The 23,361-nt window shown below is 31.7% G+C and overlaps 1 protein-coding gene across 4 annotated transcripts; it reads right to left on the bottom strand.

The window, feature by feature from the left end:
* Window positions 1–18,824: 18,824 nt before the first annotated feature.
* On the bottom strand, window positions 18,825–22,420 carry LOC132059104 (shugoshin-1). 4 transcript variants are annotated; one of them, XR_009415498.1, is made up of 11 exons: window positions 22,336–22,420; window positions 21,755–21,950; window positions 21,622–21,659; window positions 21,359–21,467; window positions 21,227–21,250; window positions 21,072–21,140; window positions 20,942–20,983; window positions 20,769–20,865; window positions 20,623–20,674; window positions 20,161–20,517; window positions 18,825–18,983 (listed from the first exon to the last, which is right to left on the bottom strand). XR_009415498.1 is itself a non-coding variant. In XM_059451597.1 (9 exons), the coding sequence occupies exons 1-9, from the start codon at window positions 21,896–21,898 to the stop codon at window positions 20,220–20,222; spliced, it is 873 nt and encodes a 290-aa protein (XP_059307580.1). In that variant the 5' UTR covers window positions 21,899–21,946; the 3' UTR covers window positions 20,004–20,219. The 4 variants fall into 4 exon arrangements, 1 of the variants encoding a protein (XP_059307580.1); XR_009415499.1 differs by having other exon boundaries at window positions 21,755–21,943; XR_009415501.1 differs by lacking the exons at window positions 18,825–18,983; window positions 22,336–22,420 and adding an exon at window positions 19,055–19,504 and having other exon boundaries at window positions 21,755–21,946.
* Window positions 22,421–23,361: the final 941 nt, after the last annotated feature.

Raw genomic sequence — 23,361 nt, 5'->3', positions numbered from 1 at the left:
AGCCATGTGAAACTTAGTTCGAGGGGGAGATTGTTGGGTGTGTGAACAAAGTATCACATTGGTAGCTGAAAAGAAAAAAGAGCTACTTATAAGGTGTTGGATATTCTTAATGGTGTGAAACCTTTTGGGGAAAACCGTGCGGGCTTGGCCCAAAGCGGACAATATCACATCATGTTAAGAGTAGCTTTGGACCATTTAGTCAAACAGTTTGCACTAATTTAATAAATATAGGGAGAAGGTTCAAATTTGTCAATGTACTATAAAGTGCTCATCTTAGCCTTTTGTTGAGCTTTTTGTTTATTTATACTCTTGTAGTTAGTAAATCGTATCGTATTTGCCCTTAGCATTAACGGAGCTCTAGCATGAAATGAATATGGACTCCAAATCCCCAAATTCTTCGAAAAAGGTTCATATCTACTCCTCAACTTTTGATTTTGGTTTAAAATTACCCTCACGTAAGAGCTCTATTAGAGCTCAAAAGTAAATAAAGTGAGACTTTTTTCCTAACTATAGGGGTAATATTAAATCCAAAATTTAATTGATGACAAAGCTGCTTAATTTAAATAGTACAAGCATAAATTTAACTCTTTTTCATAAATATATAACAAGATCCTTTATATATACTTAAACTATTTGTTAGGGTTTTACCATAATTAGAATTCTCATAATTAGATCTCTTCCATATTCATTTCTTGGTGGAAAAGGTTTATGGGGAGATTATTCTCTCCATAGTTTTTAATGCTTTCTTTTAAATTAGATTTTTTAATATGTAGGTCACTTGACCAAACCATATTACAATATTATGCTTTTTAGTATATTTTCTTTGTTGTCCGATTTATCGTCATTCAAGGTTTGTAAATTATTAGCTTCCGCATGACGCCCTGATTATTTCGATCCCAACACGATTTAATATCTTCATCCGTTTCAATTTGTTTGAACCTATTTTTTTATTAGCCCGTGCCAAAAGGAATGATCCCTTTATATACTTGAAAACAATTTATCTTTATGAAATGATTTATAGTCACACAAAATATATGTTACTCATTTAACATAACAAGTTTAAAAAGCTTCTCTTCTTTCTAAAATTTTGTGTTCAATTAAATGAGTTCACTTAGATTGAAACAGAAGGATATAATATTTGAATTAATACTTTTTTTTGTTTCTCATCCGGTGTCCGGTACTCGCATTGGAGCCCGACTATATCCAGATTGACGCCACGTAGGGGCCATTCGAGGAGAAGCGCTCCCTATCAAGAATTTTTTCATACCCAGAGCTCGAACTCCAGACCGATGATTAAGGAAGAAACTATCTCATCTGCTACACCGCATCTTTTGGTGATATATTTGAATTGATATAAGTAAATTTTTAGGATGAGGTTTGGAGGGAAGATAATGTTTGTAGGGGAGGAGGGATAATGGTAGGGACAACATGGAAACCTTTAAGAGAACAAAGTAGAGGGGGTGTTTGGAGTAAAAAGAATAACGGCTTCTGTTTTGACCAACTTCCTTCACTATTTGTGTTCTTCGGCTATGTTCCATCACGCGTTGGCGTGTGGGTCCATCCTTTTGGGACCCATTCATGTGTATTCTTATTGGCTCACCTTATGTATATATGCTGAGTGGGCCCTTGTGTTCTACAATTTTGTTTTATTTTTAATTTAAGTAGGATTTTTTTTTTAAAAAAGAAGGTCAAAAATGCCCTAACATATTGAAAATGACTTAAATTTGCTCTCCTTTCGGCTTTCACTTATTAGATCATAAATTGATGTTAGTTTTTCAGGTTAAAAATGTCTTCCAGCCACATTAGACCGCTATTGTCCTTTACCGTTAAAAATAACCCATATATACCATCTCATAATTTTATTAAAAAGATGGACATTTTCAATCGTAATGGACAATTGGGGCTCAATAGATGGAAGGAGAAGCATTTTAATCCAAAAGTTAACGTTAAGGACAATCCAATAGGTGGAACGAGGTAAATTTTGTCATTTTTAACACGCTTCGTGCATTTCTAACCCTTTTTTCGTTTCTATTTTAATAAAAAACCTTGACTCCTTTTCATTTCCAAGCTTTTTTGGATTTTTAACTCTGTATTCGATATCTGTATTAGAATGCGACTGAATATGATTTAAGCTGAAAACTCTCATATTGAAGAGCAAAGTATTTCGTAATAAAAAACGACTTCAATATCCAGGATTCGAACCCAAAACATCTAATTAAGAACGAAAAAGTGCTTATAGCACCTTACCACAACAACCTTTATTGAAACTTCTAATCCTCCTTGCCAAAACCCGAAAAAGATGAAGTAAACATAGGAAATGTTAGGAAAAGGAGAAGTGGAACTTTAGAAATAATAATAATAATCGAAAAAACAAAGATTATTTAGATTCTGAAAAAGGGAATATGCACATATTCCTTTTACTAATGTTTATGTCCGTTATATTAGTTTGTTGAAATCATCTTTACAAGATACTTCTAAGTATTGTAATAGTTACGATTTAAGTGTCTTTCTGCACCTTTACATATTTATTAACATGATTTGTGTTATAAATATTTACTATGTTTTATAACTTTTTTTACCTTCTAATTGATTATTGATGAGAATTCTTAATTCGAAATAAACGTGTAGAATTCTTAAGAACGCATTTCAAAAATGTAATGGCACATTTCTAGAGAGTAAATGATGTTTCTTCAATTTCTTTCTTTTTCTCTCTCTCTCTTTTTTTTTTTTTTTTTTTTTTTAACCATAAGACAATATTTCTTAATAAAAATGAAGGGAGGATGTCAATACATGAATAAGGGGAATAATAAGGATTTGTGTAACTTGCATTCAATTTGCAACAACTATTTTCTTTTTCTATTTTTCTTTCCATTTATATTGGTTTTTTACAATTCAATTTTTCCCTTAAAAAATAAAAAGATATGTTATTACGACTTGCATGGATTATATACCCCTCGTGTGGAAAAAGAAAGCAGCAGTTTTGGAAATAATAGACACTAGCACTCACTTAAAAAAGAAACTTATGACTTCCAGCCGCATTATCTGTTCAACCCAAACCAATTTTTGTGTAAAAATACAGTGTTTTAAATTACACACTCACTTGACTTATAAAAGAAAGTATGTATTTTCAAAATCTGAATATAGGTGAAAATGATGTTATTTAACTGGACTGAGATTAAAGCGTAATTTTAATTTATAGTAGGATATTTTTCTTTTGTATATAGGAAAACTAAAAAAAAATTCTTAATACCATTCATAAGGTACATGGCTTTAAGTCTGCTAGGAGAATAAACTTCATATCTTTGAGCGCATCTTCCTAGATTAGTAAATCTATTGCATGTTTGTGGCCTTCGTTCGCCAAAGATCTGCACATTTATTTGCCTCCCTCTAAAAGTATGTGATAGTGATATTGTTCACTCCCAGCAAATATCGACAATCTTCAATAATCGACCTAAGGGGATAATATTTTATATCCTCCTCTTCAATAAGTTTAACAAGAAGTAAGCATTTCGTCTCCACTTCTAAGTCTTGATAACCCCTTTCTTTTCTTAATTTGAGACCTTATTTAATGCTCCATAGTTTTGTAGCAAGATATTATGCGAAATATGCTGCACACTACAAATATAGACCTCCAAAGCACTCAGAACAAGATAGTAACACATTTAGAGCAAATACAAACTTGGTTTCCAATGTTTGTGATTAGGTTTAAAATAGCCCCTTAAATATATATATTTAAATAGCTTTGGTCTTTTAAATTTGTTAAAAGTGAGCACTTTTAATTTTTGCTAAATATGCAATAAATTCTAGCCATTAGATTTAACGGGAATTATGAAAAAAGAAAGAATTATTCTCATAAATATATGTAAATATTTACTTTACTCGAGGATTTATGAAAAAAGATAGACATTTAATTCTCATAAATATAGTTATTTAATAACACTTTATTGATATTCTTGAAAATATATTGATAATCATATATTTGTAACTAGTATTGTATAAAAATAATTGATATATATTTTTCGAATTAATTAATATTTTAATTTTAATTAATTATAAAAACTTAAAAGAAGACTTTTTTGTGAGAACATCATGGATTGGATGTTTGATAAAAATAATATTAATAAATATAATGCCATAACATTATTCAAATGCTTGATACAAAAAATCCATCAAATGCAAGTAAAAAATAAACAACATGCAATGTGAAACAAATAACTAAAATTAAAATAAAAAATATAACCTAAATTCAAAATGCAAAAAGAAAAAGTTCAACATAATACTCTTATGTCAAATTCCAACATTACATAAGTAAGTTCCAACGTAACTTAAGTAAATAATTCAAAAGAAAGGAAAATATAAGTGTATAACCCCATTCACAATGAAATTCTACTTTAATAATCGTTATATGTTAAGTTTATTAATGCTCATTCTTTCCAATATTAAGAGGTGTAGTTTCAAAAATTAGAATAATAGCACGGTTATGTTAAATTAATAAAATAAAAAAAAAAATACGAAATTACTGGAATCACAAAGTAAACATGAGAAGAAAGAAATGAAAATAAATAAAATAAAAGAAAAATATATTTCAAAAAATAAAAATAAGAAAAAAAGTAAAAATAAAAAGAAATTAAAATAATAGAAATAAAAAAAAATTAAAAAGAAAAAAAATTAAATAATAGAAATAAAATAAATTTAAACTAAAAAAAAAAGCTTGAGAATTGGAGAGTGTAATTACACCCCGTCAATTACACCCAATTCCCATTCTGCGTAATTACTTGGTGCGTAATTACATCCAATTACACCCAATTCCAATTACCTGGGTGGCTTTCCAAACAGGCCCTTAATCTATAAATGGCATGCATCGAAACGTTATAATACATAACTTTGGAGTGTCTTGAAAGTCATCTCACTCATTATATCTCAATCTACAGAAGAGAAACTATAAATACACAAAGACACATGAAGGTCTTTCTACATTAACAAACTATATAAAAAAAACCTTCAAAATATTTATATAAATTGTAACACATCTTTACAACAAAGTTCTAGATCTATAATAGGATTATGCATTAACCCCTCACACGTTTCGGCTTCCTATTGGCTCAGACCTTAATTCTAATAATGAATATTTACATAACATGAGACAAATGACTAAAACATTCAACTAATGTAATGGAGGGAAAATCATGCTGTAATACTTAAACCTAATCATATAATTAACAATTTTTTGCCTTCCACTAACCATATAACTAACTCCACTTGATATAAATTATTTTTTGTAAACCGTTTTATCCATAGTAGAATTAATTTCTAGTAAATAAATGGATTAGTTTATGGGATAAAAACAAGTGGGAGAGACAGAATAATTACAAACGTATGATGTTAAAATTGCAAGTAGGCTTATGAGAACTAATCCATTACACAAGTGTGACAACCTTAAATATTTATACTTCAATGGCCTGTTCTAACCACCAACGGCCATTCAGTTGGGTCATAATGAGTATGTCTATCTATTTTGTTTTTTAATTAAATGTCCATTTATTCAAGTTTTCTACTCCTTTTAATTATTACTAGTTTCTTTTTCCTTTCTGTAAATTTTGGTATTTAAGCCTGTGGGACTCGATTTTATCTAGCCAAAGTTAGACTATCAGATGACTAAATTCATAATGTTTACATATTGAGTAAATTTTTCAATATATATAAGATTTAGACCAAATTTACTAGATTTTGCCAAATTCGTACTTTAATTTATATGCTAACTCCATGCTTGAGCCAAAGGAAAAGCTAGCACGAGAATAGCAAAATAACAATATTTCGGATTTCAAGTATTCTAGAAATAAAGAAACTTCTCAATTCTGATGGGGAGTATATCTTAGGATATACTATTAACCATGTGGTTTGATTATAGTATTATGTTTTACTCTTTATGGAAAAATTATTTACTTATTATTCAATTTAATAAAATCTTATTTTAAATAGATCATTTGTTCATATGTGTGCCCTTCACTTATATAGTAGCCGATTTAGTGTATGGAGTTTATATATTTTAAGATTAAATTGTCTTCTTATAAGTTATAAAGCTAATGTTCACAATCAAAGATGAAATTGGGCAAAGTATCTCGATGATTGTAGCATAAGATTAAAATATAATCTATCTTGATTATGGGAATGGTCTTATTCCAACTTCTTATGCTAATACATTTAGTATGTACGTATATAAATCAAGAAAATAAGTGTTTTTACCGAATATATAAAACAACCTCTCTAGCTCATTAAATGTACTTATACTCTTAATCTTGATATGATTGCTATGATCAATGTGCTTTGTTCATTATTTTGATTTATTAAAAGGTACGACTCAATTGCGAGTCCATGTATTCCAGATAAATTGGATAATGGCAAAATGCATTTGTGAAATAACAATTAGTTGATAGAATCCATGTCTCGATCTTGAGATTGATGATACCCCTTTATGGATGCTTATAAGTTTTCATGTGAAAACTTGGATTTTGTATCCGTCACATGAAATAAGTTAAGCGGAAGTATAAAGGATTAAATTAGTTAATGAATTAAATTGTTAGTAATTTAATTTATTTGATTGGTATCTGTAATCTTAACATGGAGAGTTAAATAAGTTTTAATGAAATATTTTGAAATTGAACTAAGGAGTGCAATTACAGTTTTTTAGTGGAATAAATTGTAATTTATAGATGGTAGGTTGGAACCTTTATTGGGAATTAATACCGCAATATCAACCTCATTATTCAGAGATCCGTGGTCCGTGCTGTGCCTAAATAATCTAGAACAAGGTAAAAATAATATCCTTTCCTCCAAGGAAAGTGCCACACGTTTTTTACTAGGGTTTTACCCTAAAAGTGTGTATATATAAACAAGGACATTCAGCCCTAAGGGATATACATTCTCCAGCCGTAATACTTGCCACTCAAGTATTTAGTTCATAGAAATTCAGGATACACAGCAGAAGATCGCAGAGCTGGAGAGCACGACTGCTGTTGAAGATTTGTGTAACAACTTCAAAAGGTTAGTATTCCAATCTTGTGTTTGATTATGTTTGTCTAGTTTACATGTAAGAGTTTGATCTTAGTTGTTTGCTTCCGCTGCATATATGCCTGTTATCCATCAGTATATTCTCCTTTAGATATCAAATGGGTAAAAAAATGCTTAAGAGCGAGCAACTCAGAGGAAGAAAGGTCGAAGGTGACAAACTTTATTTTGCGTCTACACAATTGATATTAGTTGTGTGAGTTTTTTATTTTTATTTTTATCTCATAAGTTAGTAGACTCAAATCTTATATATTTGGGTCTACTAACTTGTGAAATAAAAGAAATCTCACACTACTAAATACTCGAATTACTGTCCGTTTCAATTGATCACTTGAACACATGGTATAAAGTGTTCCTATTAGACACTTTTAGCTCAAAATTTTAAAAAGTTTTTGTGTCGTGTTTTAAAGTGTCTATTACGTAGATAAGTTAACCACATAATTTATGTCACATCCTTTAATTATACACCGGTAGATCCAGGGCCGGGGGAGGATGTTCACCCGAACACCCTCGGCAAAAAATTACATTGTATATATAAGGTATTTGTTAATTTTATATGTACATATATAGATTTTGAATATCCTGAATACAAGAGAAGAGGTTGGTTCAATGGCATAGGGGGTATAAAATTCACCTTAAAGTTCCAAGTTCAAATTTCTGGCACTACATTATTATTTTTCGAACCCCCTCAGTGAAAATTCCGGATCCGCTATTGTATCAGCCTCAATTGGAACATGCATGAAGTTTTACTGCTTATTGAGACTAATTGCTTACAATTAGAGGAGATGACATATTTTATGTGGTTAACTTATCTATGCAATAGGCGCTTGGTTTTCCAATATTTGAACATAAGTGTCTAATAGCAACATTTTATCATGTGTTCAGATGCTTAATTAGAACAAGTCGTAGTTTGAGTGTCTAAATGAATTTACTGGTAAATTGAAGGGAGTGTTGATGTATTCTAGCTAAATTTTGATGAGCATTTATCATGAATTGGTAAGTTTTACACTGGCTGTCAACTTTCCACAACCATCCTCTTTTATCCGGGGTTTAGAATCGGCAATGTAAACAAGCTCACATAGGCAAAGTTATATAACTGATCCAACTTATTTAAAATTGAGACAGTTATTATTGGTACTGTCACAATACAAGTAAACACTTTTCCTCTATTTATTTTTCATGCTTCAGCTATTACTCATGAGCTTCATTGGCTTATGAAATGTGAGATTATGCTAATTAGCTCCTGTCATTGTGTGGGTAGTTTGGCGACCACTCTATTGCTAGGCACCGACAATATGGCATATTGTAGGGATTTTTCTAATAAAAATTAAAGTATAGAATTTAGAATTAAGTTCACATGTGTATCTACTACTGTATATTAGAAATTCAAATTTTGTGTATTAAATATTCGACAAAAATTAAAAATTGATTTATTATCCTATTTGAGATATTTTAAAGATATCATTTCGTGATAAGACACCACAAAACTCACTATATTGTTCATTTTCAGGTTCTAACTTCTAATGGCGGGAAGGTGATTCATCCACAACTTTTTTACTCCTTAAAATTTGGGGGACCCTATAGTTTGGACAAAACTGAAATTCACAACCAAAATTTGAAATTATTAGATTATTGGTTTAAAAATTTTGAATTAAGAATAGATTGTTGAATAAAGTTTTAAAATTTTGGACTGCAGATTTGAAACCTTATCCAAAAATACAAAATCTTTAACTGATCATTGTCAGAATAATTTATATTTAGACATGATTTTGTTAGAAAAATACTTACAATATTGATATTGCACAGAAATTAAGATACAGTAAACAACTTTCACAAATACTGCCTTGAAATCACTTTGAAGCAATCTCCCAAAAAAATCAAACCGATTAATTTGAAATCGAACATAAAAAGTCAATTCAACCCAAATTTATTTGGACTGAATTTAGCTTATGATTTCTTGAATCAGAATATCGAAAATCCAAACTGAAATTTTCATATTTAATTCGAATTATTCGAATCGTCAGCCTACTTAGGCTTTCGGGAAAAGATTAATCGAATCCGTAATCTTGCATTTGACAAGGTACCAGTATTACTATTCATAATACAACTGCTATATATCATCCAACGCAAAAATTCTCAAGTAAAAATGCTCATTCATAAAATTTTAAGTGTTTAAGCTTATATTCACGGACATAATGTATAACTTTTAATTTATCAGTGTAATTTGACATTTTATTTATAACTACTTGCCTCATTCTCAAATTTTTAATCACTTATCATACATAGTCACCTGTGGATATCGTTTAAGTAACTTAGTAGTGTAAAAAAATAATTACGGTAGCTATCAATGACAATAGATTGTATTGCACTAATAACGTTATGAATTTAACTTATATTCATGGACAATATAATTTTGTTTAAAAATTAATGTTAGTGTATAGAAGTTAAAGTGTTAAACTCAAACGTCATTATTTATTGCTTAGTCTTGCGTTAATACCGGTGGAGAGAATAATATGAATTCCCACTAGCAATTCTGGGAAGGAAACAATCCTTCACCATATATCATGGTTCGGGTTTGAAATTTTACCACAATTCATTCGATTTACGCAATTTGAAATATATTGTTTTATACTTATTTCGTGAATTTCTTACTATCAATCTTGTATAGGTTCCGAGATAAAGTTACTAAATTTGGACAAATCTGTAATTTATGCACTATATCCACCTCTGAAGATGACCACAATTATTTCGTTTAAAATATTTGAATTCCATATTTGTTCTATTTCTTTGTTTTGTCAAGCTTTAACGTGTGCTTTGGTCCAAAATCCACTACGATTTTTTCCATAGTGCAATCCAGTCTATTTTCACGTTACATAAATTAAGAAATCCATGCACCGTTTTTTGGATAATGTTTTTTCACAAGGCAGCTAGCAAAGATTGTATCTTCATTTTTTATTCAACAAAAGGGAAGAAAATAAAAAGTCTTCCTTTTTGCTAATACTTTTAAGTTCGTGCAAAAACACGGTTTTGCGTACTGTATTAGAAAATGATGGATGATGAAGGCATGGAGAAAAATTTATGTCTTCTTCTACCTTTTCAACTACACATTTTATGAGCTGCATGTGAAATTTTGTTAGTTTTCCTATAATACTAGAAGATTTTTTGTTTTTTTTCTTCTTTGTGTGTCAATTTTGTCTTATGATTTGTAATCTCTTTAATTTTTTCAAAGGTTCTATATCACCGTTTTTAAATACTTCCATGGCCATAATTAGTGGTCTTTATCTGACCGTGACTTCTAATTAATTTTCTAAGTTTTCATTTCTTTTTCAAATTGTCGCTGTCAACTCATGTAGATGAAATACTAGTGATATTAATTAATTGGAAAAGAGTGTTGAATAATGTAAATCATCTCATCTAAAAACCTAGAGTATTAAAAATATAAAACAATTATTTATTTAGTTAAATTAAAATTTCATTTAACATTGTGAGTCTAATTCTTTTTCTTGAACTAATTCTAATTCTTTTTCTTGAACTAATCATATCTAAGCATATTTACTGATGAAAAACAGCGAGACTCAAACCTACAAAGAACACTACTCCCTCTTTGATAACATGATGAATGTGTCGGGGCCTGTCCCACCGATGTATTAGAAATGATACCTTGGGACGGTTGTAAGGCTAAACAAATTACTTCTGCTCCACGAACAGAGGATTGTGTTGGTTGTAAAAGATGTGAATCCGCCTGTCCAACAGATTTCTTGAGTGTCCGAGTTTATTTATGGCATGAAACAACTCGCAGTATGGGTCTAGCTTATTGATACATTCGAAAAAACTCTACTTGAATTCATTTAATTTTTTTTACCGACAAATCTGTGCTCGAAAATCAAAATATTTTGAGCACGGGGTTTTTTGATCCAAGTGTATCTTGTCTTTACTACGAATTATTTTCCTTGTTTAACAATAATTGTCGTTTTTCCGATATTTGCGGGTTCCTTAATTTTCTTTCTTCCCCATAAAGGAAATAGGGTAATTCGGTGGTATACCATATGTGTATTTTAGAACTTCTTCTAACGACTTATTTTGTTATCATTTCCAATCGGATGATCCATTAATCCAACTAGTGAAGGATTATAAATGGATCGATTTTTTTCATTTCCATTGGAGATTAGGGATAGACTTTCTATAGGACCCATTTTATTACAGGATTTATCACTACTTTAGCGACTTTTTAGCGGCTTGGCCAGTTACTCGAGATTCTCGATTATTCCATTTTCTCATATTAGCAATGTACAGTGGTCAAATTAAATTGGATCATTGTCATCTTGGGACCTTTTACTTTTTTTCATCATGTGGGAGTTAAAATTAATTCTTGTTTATCTACTTCTAGCCATGTGGGGAGGAAAGAAACGCCTGTACTCACTACAAAATTTATTTTGTACACGACGGGGGGTTCTGTTTTCTCTTAATGGGAGTTTTGGGTGTTGCTTTATATGGTTCTAATGAACTAACATTAAATTTTGAAACGTTAGTTAATTAGTCATATCCTGTGGTTCTAGAAATAATCTTCTATATTGGTTCTAGAAATTTTGAAACGTTAGTTAATTAGTCAAATCGCCCATTATCCCTGTACATACATGGTTACCAGATACCCATGGAGAAGCACACTACAGTACTTCTATGCTTCTAGCCTGATCTTATTAAAAATGGGAGCGTATGGATTAATTCGAATCAATATGGAATGATTACCTCACGCCCATTCTATATTTTCTCCTTGGTTGATGATAATAGGTACAATACAAATAATCTATGCAGCTTCAACATCTCTTGGCCAACGGAATTTAAAATAGCCTATTGTTACTCTAGATGGTGAAGATTTTGTCGACTGCGAACCAATATTGGGTTATTTACATAGAGGGATGGAGAAAATTGAGAAAAATCGAACAATTATACAATATTTGCCTATGTAACACGTTGGGATTATTTAGCTATCTATGTTCACTAATTACTTTTGTAAGCAATTGGAATTATATTAACCATAAATGTCACGCCAGATGTTCTATGGATACAATTAGGTAATATTCAAGTACCTAAAAGGGCTAGCTATAGCATCAAGGAGTCATTATGTTGGAGTTGAGTTGGATAGCTTCTCATTTGTTATGGAACTCGGTCCTTTCATATGGCGGGTATTGGTGCGCAAACCCATTTCTTCTATATTTTTCGAGAAAGATATATGACACGAGAATTGATATATGACCTCTTCATAAGCCGCCACCGGTATGCGAATGATGCATAGTTACTTTCGTATCGGAGGAGTGGCCGCCGATCTCCCTATCGGATAGATAAATGTATGGATTTTTGCGATTATTTTTTAAGAGCGCCGAGTATCAAAAACTTATTACCCGGAATCCTATTTTTTTAGAACGAGTTGAAGGCGTAGGCATTTGAGAGACAAAGCATTAAATTGGATTTTATCGGGACCAATACTACGAGAATAGAATGGGATCTTCGTAAAGTTGATCATTATAAGTCTTACGATGAATTTGATTGGCGGGTTCAATATTAACTTGAAGGATTCATTAACTCGTTATTTAGTACAAAGCTGGTGAAATCATCGAGGAATCCATAAAGATTATTCCTTGAAGAGCGGAAGGGATTCCAGGAGGGTGTATTACGAAAATTTAGAAATCCAACGTTTTGATAGATTAAAAGATCACGAATGGAATGATTTTGAATATATGTTTATTAGTAAACCTTCTCCAACTTTTGAATTGTCGAAACAAGAACTTTTATGTAAGAGATTGAAACCCAAAAGGAGAATTTGAATATTTCTCATAGGAGATCAGCAAAAGCGTTTTTCCTTGGAGATGGAAAAAATCCACGTATTTTATCAATTTGCAAATTCTTCCTCGGTTAGTTAAAAGAATGAAATGATATTATGACAATACTAGGTAGCGTAGATATCATTATGGGAGAAGTTGATCGTTGAAATGATAATTGATACAGAAATAGAGACTATCAATTCTTTTTCCAAATTGAAATTAAAGAAAAAGGGATCATGTGGATGCTTGTCCCTATTTTGACGCCGTGTTAGGAATCACAATAGGTGTACTAGTAATTGTTTGGTTAGAAAGAGAAATATTGAGGAATACAACAACGTATCGGACTTGAATATGCGTGTCCTTTAGGAATTTGCTAGAAGTACGGGACAAAACTACTTTTGAAAGAGAAATTTCTTACCGAATCCTTGTTTATTGGTCCATCGACCATGATCGTAAATATTATCTAGAGTAACAATTCGTACATTGCTAACATGAGAAAATGGAATAATCGAGAATCTCGAGTAACTGGCCAATCCGCTAAAGTCGAAGTAGTGATAAATCCATTGTTAATAAAATCTGGGTCCTATAGAAAGTCCATCCTATTCCTAATCTCCAATGGAAATCAAAAAAATTGATCCATTTATAATCCTCCACTAGTTGGATTAATGGATCATCCGATTGTAAATGATAACAAAATGCATAAGTCGTTAGAAGAAGTTCTAAAATACATATACATATGGTATACCAACGAATTACCCTATTTCCTTTATGGGGAAGAAAGAAAATTAAGGAACCCGCAAATATCGGAAAAACGACAATTATTGTTAACCAAGGAAAATAATTCGTAGTAAAGACAAGATACACTTGGACCAAAAAAACCCGTGCTCAAAATATTTTGATTTTCGAGCACAGGTTTGTCGGTAAAAAAAATTAAATGAATTCAAGTAGAGTTTTTTCGAACGTATCAATAAGCTAGACCCATACTGCGAGTTGTTTCATGCCATAAATAAACTCGGACACTCAAGAAATCTGTTGGACAGGCGGATTCACATCTCTTACAACCAACACAGTCCTCTGTTCGTGGAGCAGAAGCAATTTGTTTAGCCTTACAACCGTCCCAAGGTATCATTTCTAATACATCGGTGGGGCAGGCTCGGACACATTGAGTACATCCTATACACGTATCATAAATCTTTACTGAATGTGACATTGGGTCTATACGTTTTTGAATGTTCTAAATTTTCGATCTAGTAAACTTAGAAACGAATCATATATTTAGATACCAGATGAATCAATGAGTTATCATAATTTTCGAATCAACCCCTTCTGGATTGGTTTATGAGATATGAGAGAGGCCAAAATACTTTGATTTCTTATGTTTTGCAAACAAGATCATACCTTACGTAGCAAACATGCTAATGAAAATTGATTTATCAATATTAGAATCTAGATGATTAATACTAATTATTCAACAAATTTGATTGATTGATACGAGTTGATTTTCTGTTACGGTAAATTGATGAAACAATAGCCAGTCCAATGGCTGCTTCAGCGGCTGCAATAGCTATAACAAAAATTGAGAAAATGTCTCCTTTTAATTGACGATTATCAAAAAAATCAGAAAATGTTACAAAATTTATATTAACCGCATTCAATATAAGTTCAAGACACATAAGGGCTCTAACCATATTTCGACTTGTGATCAATCCATAGATACCGATAGAAAATAAATAGGCACTCAAAACAAGTACATGTTCGAGAATCATTAAACAACTCCTTATCAATCTCGACTCCTTTCAATATGAACAACAATTCAACCAATTTAATTGACTAGTATATAACAAGTATGGAACAAAGAAATATATTGGTACTAGATTGACCTAAAGTCTTTCTATTTAGAGAGCTGGAATTCAAATAGAATTGAAGGAAAATGAATGTGATAAGACAGAACAAAATTCTATTTGAATTCCAAGTTTTAATAGAAATTTTTTATTGACGAGCTACAGCAATTGCACCTATTAAAGCAACTAAAAGGATTATTGAAATCAATTCAAATGGAAGAAAAAAATCGGTTGATAAATGAATTCCAATTTGTTGACTATTACTTAGAAAATCTTGCTCTATAATCTGGTTTGATCTTGTAGTCCAAATAATCCCGTACCATGACGTATCTGAAATAGTAGTAATTAGTGAAATAAAAAGACTTATACAAACCATCGAAGTAATTCCGTCTCCTACGGTCCAAAGATGAAAATCTTTGTAATATTCTGAACCATTCATGAACATCACAGCAAAAATGATTAAAACATTTATAGCTCCTACGTAAATAAGTAGCTGCGCAGCAGCTACAAAATAGGAGTTAGATAGAATATAGAATAACGATGTACAAACAAGAACCAATCCCAAGGAAAAGGCAGAATAGATTGGATTGGGAAGTAATACCACCCCTAGACCCCCTAATATAAGACCCGATCCTAGAAAGACTAAAAGAAAATCATGTATTGGTTCAGATAAATCCATTTTTTATAAAAAATCAAAAACGAAGAATTTCATGACTTTATTGACCTGACCAGGAAAAAAGAAGTTTTTCTATTTTTTATGATACTTCTTATTAATTGAATGAAATTGTAATGGGTATGAGTTGACGTAGATGCTTTTATTTTATTGGACCACTATCAATTCTTTATTCGTCGAAAGAGTAGTTTAAACCTATCTATTTTTGATATCATTTATCTACTTTGAAACCATTACTATTATTATAACTATAATATAGAAATCGGTTTTGTTTTCAATCTAAATTAAGCTAGGAGTCTCGTTAACCAACCACTAGTTTGAATTGACCAAGCAAAAATCTCATTCTTTTAGATCCGAACTAAGCCTTCGTAATTCGGAATTTTTTTAGAATCGAATTAAAGGTTTATTCATTTTTTATTTGAGGTAAATTCGAAATTGTTCGAATTGTGTAATCATCAATTACTGACATTGGTAAGCGACCCAAAGCGATTTGATTATAATTCAATTCGTGACGATCATAAGTAGAAAGTTCATATTCTTCGGTCATTGATAAACAATTTGTTGGGCAATACTCAACGCAATTACCACAAAATATACAGATTCCAAAATCAATACTGTAATTAAGCAATCGTTTCTTTCGAATATCAGTTTCCAACTTCCAATCAACAACGGGTAAATCTATAGGACATACACGCACACATACTTCACAAGCAATGCATTTATCAAATTCAAAGTGTATTCGGCCTCGGAAACGTTCCGATGTGATCAATTTTTCGTAGGGGTATTGAATAGTTACAGGTAAACGATTTGCGTGGGACAGGGTAATCATGAAACCTTGGCCGATGTATCTGGCGGCCCGTATTGTTTGTTGACCATAATTTATGAATTCAGTTATCATAGGGAGCATATTTAGAATATCTATAAAAAAGATTTTATGCTTGTTTCTTTCTCTTGTTTGAGACAAGTCGTGAATCTAGAATATTGTGGTCTTTTACAGTGAAAGAAGTTGGGACGAAGTTGTCAATAATAGATTACCTAGAGAAATAGGTAAAAGAAATTTCCACCCAAGATTTAATAGTTGGTCCATTCTCAGCCTCGGTAAAGTCCATCTTGTTGCAATAGGAATGAACAAAAACAAATAAGTTTTGGCTAATGTGATAAAGATACCAATTAGTGTTCCAAAGACTTTACCCCTTTTATTTATGCCAAATAGCTCAGGAACAAATATGTACGGAATAGAAAGATTCCAACCTCCCAAGTAAAGAACTGTTACAAATAATGAAGAAACTAGTAGATTCAGATATGAAGCAATGTAAAATAAACCAAATTTGATACCTGAATATTCGGTTTGATACCCTGCTACTAATTCTTCTTCTGCTTCTGGTAAATCAAAAGGTAATCTTTCACACTCGGCTAGAGAAGAAATTAGAAAAACGATAAACCCGATGGGTTGACGCCACAAATTCCACCCCCAAAAACCATATTTTGACTGCGCTTCCACTATATCAACTGTACTTGAACTGTTAGATAATCATAGTCGATGATAACATCACTGTGCCCATCGCTATTACAGAACCGTACGTGAGATTTTCACCTCATACGGCTCCTCAGAGGTCACAAATAAATCTAAGGGCCCTTTCCTATTCTTTATCTTTATATGTTTGTCAGATAGAATCAAAATCTATCCTAAGGTCCCAAATTAGACCAATGGAATTCTGTCTGCTATATTTAAAACTAATAAATAAATGCTTCTGAATTGATCTCATCTTTTAAGAATTTTAATTTTTCTTTGTTGATTAATAACCTTATCATTAAATAAAATGCGCTTTATAGCAATATCACATATACATTTCAACCTCGAATTTTCAATTATGAAAAAAAAATTAGAGAGTCCATTAGTTCACGAATCATGACAAAAATTTTATCTCTCTAAATAGAAATAAAAATTGAATTATAGGAAAGAAAGAATAAAAACAAAAAAAGAAAAAAGGAAGAAAAAAACAAGACATCCCTCCTTTTTGCTTTTGCAATTAGATTCTTTTCTTTCTATTTCGATTTATTTTATTTCATTCCTATTCTCCTTTCTCAGAAAAAGGGCCTTTAACCAAAGTAAAAGATTACTTCGTTCTTGATAGTTATTTACTTACTCAGTGGATAGGAACATACTCTGGATCAGAATCATGGGGAGTACTTCTTGACCATTTCTACGAACGTAAAGCCCCAATTCGAATTCCTTTTATGTACAGAAGTATCCTCTTGGATAACTTACATAATCTCAATTACTAATCCTTTGTGTATCTTGGTCTATATATATATATATATATATATTTTGCTTTCAACCTCCCGTTGTGAGAAATCCATCTATGGTAATAGATAACACACACACACATATATATATATATATATATATATATATGATCTTTTATAACCCGCTTCAAGCTATCATGACAATTCACCAATCTTGAGGGTAAACACATCTCTATTGCTTATGTTTACTTTTTTCACCATTTGATTCTTGTACATAGGAAATGAGACTCAACCTTTTTACTGCAAATTTAGAAGCCGTTTTCTTTCACTCATATAACTATCTGGTTTAGTTCATCTCACCGCATAAATAATAAAAATATAAAAAAGAGTTTTTCATATAATATATATATATATATATATATATATATATATATATATATATAAATATATATTTACAAAATTTCTCCAAAGATCTTAAGAAAATGGCCCAAACGCCACTTGCCCAATATCCCAAGTTTTCTAGAACGTTGAGGAATTTGCCATGATTTGTGTTCCTGACCGAATCACATGTTTGGCACGTTATCGCAGCTTGGCATCATTGGCTTTGATTCTAATTAACTTCTTTGATTTGTATTTCAAACCAAGAATTGAATTGAGAACCTAATTTTCACCCTGTTGCCCAGTGCTATTAGTATTATCACATAACCAACTAGTAAAAGTTTGAGACATGCTTATACACAGGTGAAGACACATTAAACGCTCAACATGATAGGTGGACAAAGTTTTCTTCCAGTATCCGGTACTCGCTTCGGAACCGGATTTGCGTTGCATAACGTATGTTAAAGAGATAAGCAGTCTTTGCCAAAAGAAATTCCATTCTCAGGCCTCGGAACCGAGACTTTATTAAGGGTGGAGGGATTCTATCCGTTCCACCACCATCATCAGAGGGTGGTGGTGGTGGGGGACAAAATTATTATGCTTTTCCTCAATGTTTAGTACTAATTTCAGAAAGAAAAAAAAAAAAAAAAAAGATAAAGAGAAAGATCAACTTATCAAACCAATGTGATAGTAGCTAGATTACATATCAGCTGCCTTCTCTAGTTCTCTTCAAACGAATTTTTTTTTTTGTTTTTTTTTTTTGTTTTTGTGATAATGTTTGCAAAAAATATGTAATATGGGGGAAGCATCCATTCTGCACATTCTAACGCCCTGTGAGTCTACCAAAGAATACTGAGCAAAGGTAAAAGTGACTACTACCCATGTCCTCCTTGACCACGAGGTAAACTCCGATCCCACACCAATGGATTAAGACAGAACGTACTAGAGATATCTGGGATTCTGAGTCAATACAAATATAAGAACAATTTTCAGAATGGCTACTGTAAAAATTCAATTAGATACATAAATGGGAACCCTCAGACAAAAAGCTTTTCAAATTAAATGAAGAAGGCCCATAACTGGGAAATCTGGGGAAAGGGGCATTGGAGAACTTTTTAGAGACAATGGTAACTGGATTACCAGATATAATCAATCAACCCTTCTTATCGCCAACATACTTGTTGAACTAAGAGCGCTACACGTTGGATTGAATCAGGCTTTATAACACAAACTCGTCCTCTTACGATAGAACAGAGTCAAAAGAAATGAATAACATGCTGCAGCATGGAAACAATTGCTACTCTCATTTAATGAGAGTACGTAAACTGGGATACCCTTCACTAAAGCTTGCGAGAAGCAAATGGAGCGGCGGATGGCCTTGTGCAGCATGAAGCAAGGAGGATTTTTTTATGAGAACTTGATGCTATATCATGTACCACCTTCTTTTGTTGTTTCTACTTCTATCAATGACTTCAAGGGGTCTGGATAATCCAGAAAGGTGAAAAATAAGTAATGACATTAAATTAGTTTTAATTTAAGTATCTATTCACCCAAACAAAAAACCAATGTGATATAGTAGTTCAAATAATATATATCTGCTTGATTTTTATTTGCTTTTATATCTGCAAACTCATCCCCCATCTCATGCATGCATCTACCATCCATTTACTTAGGTCATCTTTCATAATTAAATCTAATCGATCCCTTAACTATATAGCAGACCTGGTTAACACACCTCTGTATGCCTTTAACAAAACCATCACCTATTACCAAAGAAACTTCCAACTTCCTTTCTGTGTTGAATTCTTAATCTTCTGTACTCTAGGAGCAAATAAAATGAAGAGCAAATCCCTCTAATAAGGCAAGATATTGATAGTATAAATACCATTAGATTTCTGTGGCAAGTACGCCGAATGCAGTCATAGGTCCAAAAGCATTAGATCATCACTCACCATGAAAGAAACATCTCATCAAGATTGCACAGCAGGCAGAATTTATTAAGAACATTTGTTCAGGAAACACATGGGCCATGACACTTTTGGAGGAGCGATAGAACTTTGAAAACTGATATGGAATTAGACATACAAGTTTCAACAAAAAATTATAACACTCAAACTGACAAAAAGGAGAATCTTACCATTCAGCACTTCAGCACTTGCTCCAATATCATAGAGGTTGATATAAAGAGCAGGTTCTTCATTGTGGTCTTCGCATTTTTATGTTCACAGGAATTTCCTTGTATGAGTGGACCTTCTTAGCTGCCTCCCTCGATGGCCTACTCAGAGATGATCTTCCGAACTGTATAGGTTCAAACCTTGATGAAGGATTGCAGTCTAGACCATTGGATGATATGCAAATTGATGTCGAACTATTTTCTTGCACTGGATCACTTGTTGGTGGGTGCAGAGCACATTTGTCTTGTACCTCGAAAGAATCTTCATTGGGTTTTAGTGCCTCAGGTTTAAACCGAGCAGATTGCCTCCTTACACAGGATCTGTAAAGACAACAAATTTGCTAGGAAAATTCTCTTAACAATGTTTAGATCTGAACTTTAGAGAAACCACCACTACATTCTTCAAGTTAACATGCACAGCCTAACCTTTTATTTTCCGTCTTATCCTCAGATTGACCTTGCTCAGAAGATCCCACGCCTACGTATCAGAGATAGAGAAATAATATAAAAACAATAGTTCCTAAGTACTTACTGACAACAAATATCACATCACACCCAAAGGTTACACTCACTCTTTGACTGACGTATCCTTTTGAGATTTTTTTCTTTCTCATCGTCTCCATTTCCTAATGATAGATCTCTTGCCTCCTCACACTTCATGGGTTTCGCCTTCAAATAGTGAAAACAAAGATTATATTAACAACAACTCTACGACATACTAGATTACACAAAGCTGTTTATGTACCTCATCATTCAGATTCTGGCACATTTCTATTCTTGGTTGCTCCTGATTAGCAGAGAAAACTTCCTTACTGAAAAGGAAAGAAATGAACTATATCTACGAAATAATTTGAATAGCTCTAAATTGTACTCACCTCTGCTTCAGACTTTCGAGCATTAAGTAAGCCCTTTATGCATCCAAGCTCGTGTCGTAATGTTTTTACCTGATATCAGCCAAATACCACTTATATCAGCTTATGGAGAAATATAACCTTACAACACTATCAGGTGAAAGAATCTGATTGCTTACCCTATCTTTATCTGTATTTAGTTCCTGAGAGAAAAGAAAATCAAGTAGTTTTAGTAACACAACAGATAATCAAATGTTCAGTTAACGAAACAAAACTTTGACAAGTTTGGAAACATTGAAGGGCGAACAAACCGCAAGCATTTTACTGTTTGCTTGAGCGAGCTGTTGATTTTGTTGTTGCATTTTCCGCATATTAATTCTCAGTTTCTCTACCTCTACTCCAGTTATTTCAATAATTTTGCTATGGAGAAAGAATCAAGGAACAAGACAACAAATCACAAGTAAAAAAGGCATGAGTACCATTATAAAGCACAAAATCAACCCAAAACTATCTCACAAAAAAATGTCCTTAAAAAAACCAAAAGCAATGTCTTTCATCTGCATTTAAAGGATACTTTCTTTCCGCTAACATCTCCGTTAACGCCAAATTTTCCTGGATAAAAATTTCCCATAAAGCACATTAAGCTAAACTAAAGCTAAGTCCATACCTTTAACACAATAAACCACTAAACAAACACAAAAATGTACCTTCTGGATCCTTTCTATATACTCTTTCGAAACAGTTGGGATATTTTCTGGCTTCTTATCTTGGCTAGAGAATCTCTTTCGCACCGGTAAATTGCTGATATCAGCAAGCTTTTTCCTTGGAGAATTCCTGGAATTAACCTCCATTGCTTTCCCTATTTTTGCTTCATTCACAGATTTCAACTTCACTCCCTAGTTTCTTCGAAAAAACAAATTTTTCTTTAGTTTTACAAATAAAATTCAACTCTTTAGCAACGGACAATCTAAAAATTAAAATTAAATCAATAATTAGAATGATTATAAATCAACACGATTAGATTGCTTGAATAATTAGAATGATTTGGTAACTAACATCAAAATTTATGATTGAAACTCCAATTTGTATTCATGTCCAAATACCATTTTCAACTTGAAAACAAATACAGTACTACTTTTTTTTTCTTCCAAATTTCACAATTCTTATGTCCAAATGGCCACTAAGATAATCAAATAATTAGAAGGACTATAAATCAATGGAATTTGGTTGCTTGAATAAATCGAAAGATTTAGTAAAGATTTAATTCATCGGAAATGAGGAAGCTTACAATTCGATTTCGCCGGAAGTTACAGCGCCGAAATGCAAATTTGAAATTGGGGCCAAATGTCAATCGGATTTTGGGTCCTTATTTGCGGTTCATTTGTAACTTCTAGTAAATACTAGTATCTTTTCACATGACTTGTGGCGGTTATTAAAATTATTAGTAAATTATAAAACGGAAAAGTAAAAATTATGCTGACTTTTTTGAAAAATAGTTAAATTATCTGCTTAGATTATCTTTGGGGCCAATTATGCCCTTACCCACGGTTATCTTTAAATGGGGTCAATTATCTGCATACATCTGCTTATTCTTGCGTGGCATCATCCCTTCAAAATTATTTGCTACCGAATAATTTTTTACTAACAAATAACTCAGATCCCAAATTTTTTTTTCAATAAATAATGGGATAATTTTTTCAAAAAAAAAATATAAAAATAATTAGTATTATTTTTTTTGAAAAAAAAAAATTAGTCGGATTAGTGTATTTAGTGAGTAAAAAATTATTTGAGTAAATAATTTTGAAGAAACTGAGGTGGCTGCACGTAAACGAAGAATAATTGACCTATAATTATTTGTAAATATAATTTATAATTGGCCTAAAAAAATATGAAAAATTTATGAACGCTTATTTTTTAAAGTTCAAATTAATTTTGGCCCTTCCGATATAAAATAACTTGATTTTATCAATTTTTATTATTTGAGAAGTTAAACGGATTCTTCTATAATTACAACTGCTTGAAGTATTCTTTTAAATTTTAAGATATTAAGATTGTTATTTATTTTAGTCTCTTGCATATTAAATGTCATTCTTTAAAAAAAAAATACATATTAACGACAATAAAAACTTTACAGTGTTTACACTAAGGCAATGAATATCGGATATATATCCCTAGCATATACACTTTTTTAACATTTAAGCATGATTAAGTGATACAAATGTTCACAATTACTTCTTCAGGTTAATTATTTACTTAGCTATAAATATTCAATTATTTACCTTAAAACTATATTGCGATGGGGTTTTTTAATTTT

The sequence above is a fragment of the Lycium ferocissimum genome, chromosome 6 (assembly GCF_029784015.1).
Source record: "Lycium ferocissimum isolate CSIRO_LF1 chromosome 6, AGI_CSIRO_Lferr_CH_V1, whole genome shotgun sequence".
NCBI lineage: Eukaryota > Viridiplantae > Streptophyta > Magnoliopsida > Solanales > Solanaceae > Lycium > Lycium ferocissimum.
This window is presented reverse-complemented; position numbering and strand designations above follow the sequence as displayed.

What these genes read in the sequence shown, in the direction of transcription:
- LOC132059104 (XM_059451597.1), bottom strand. Translation starts at nt 21,898, where the DNA reads ATGGAGGTTAATTCCAGGAATTCTCCAAGGAAAAAGCTTGCTGATATC. An exon ending in CAAACAGTAAAATGCTTGCG is followed by an intron (nt 21,251 to 21,358) that starts GTTTGTTCGCCC and finishes CTTTTCTCTCAG; the next exon opens with GAACTAAATACAGATAAAGA. An exon ending in TAAATACAGATAAAGATAGG is followed by an intron (nt 21,141 to 21,226) that starts GTAAGCAATCAG and finishes GGCTGATATCAG; the next exon opens with GTAAAAACATTACGACACGA.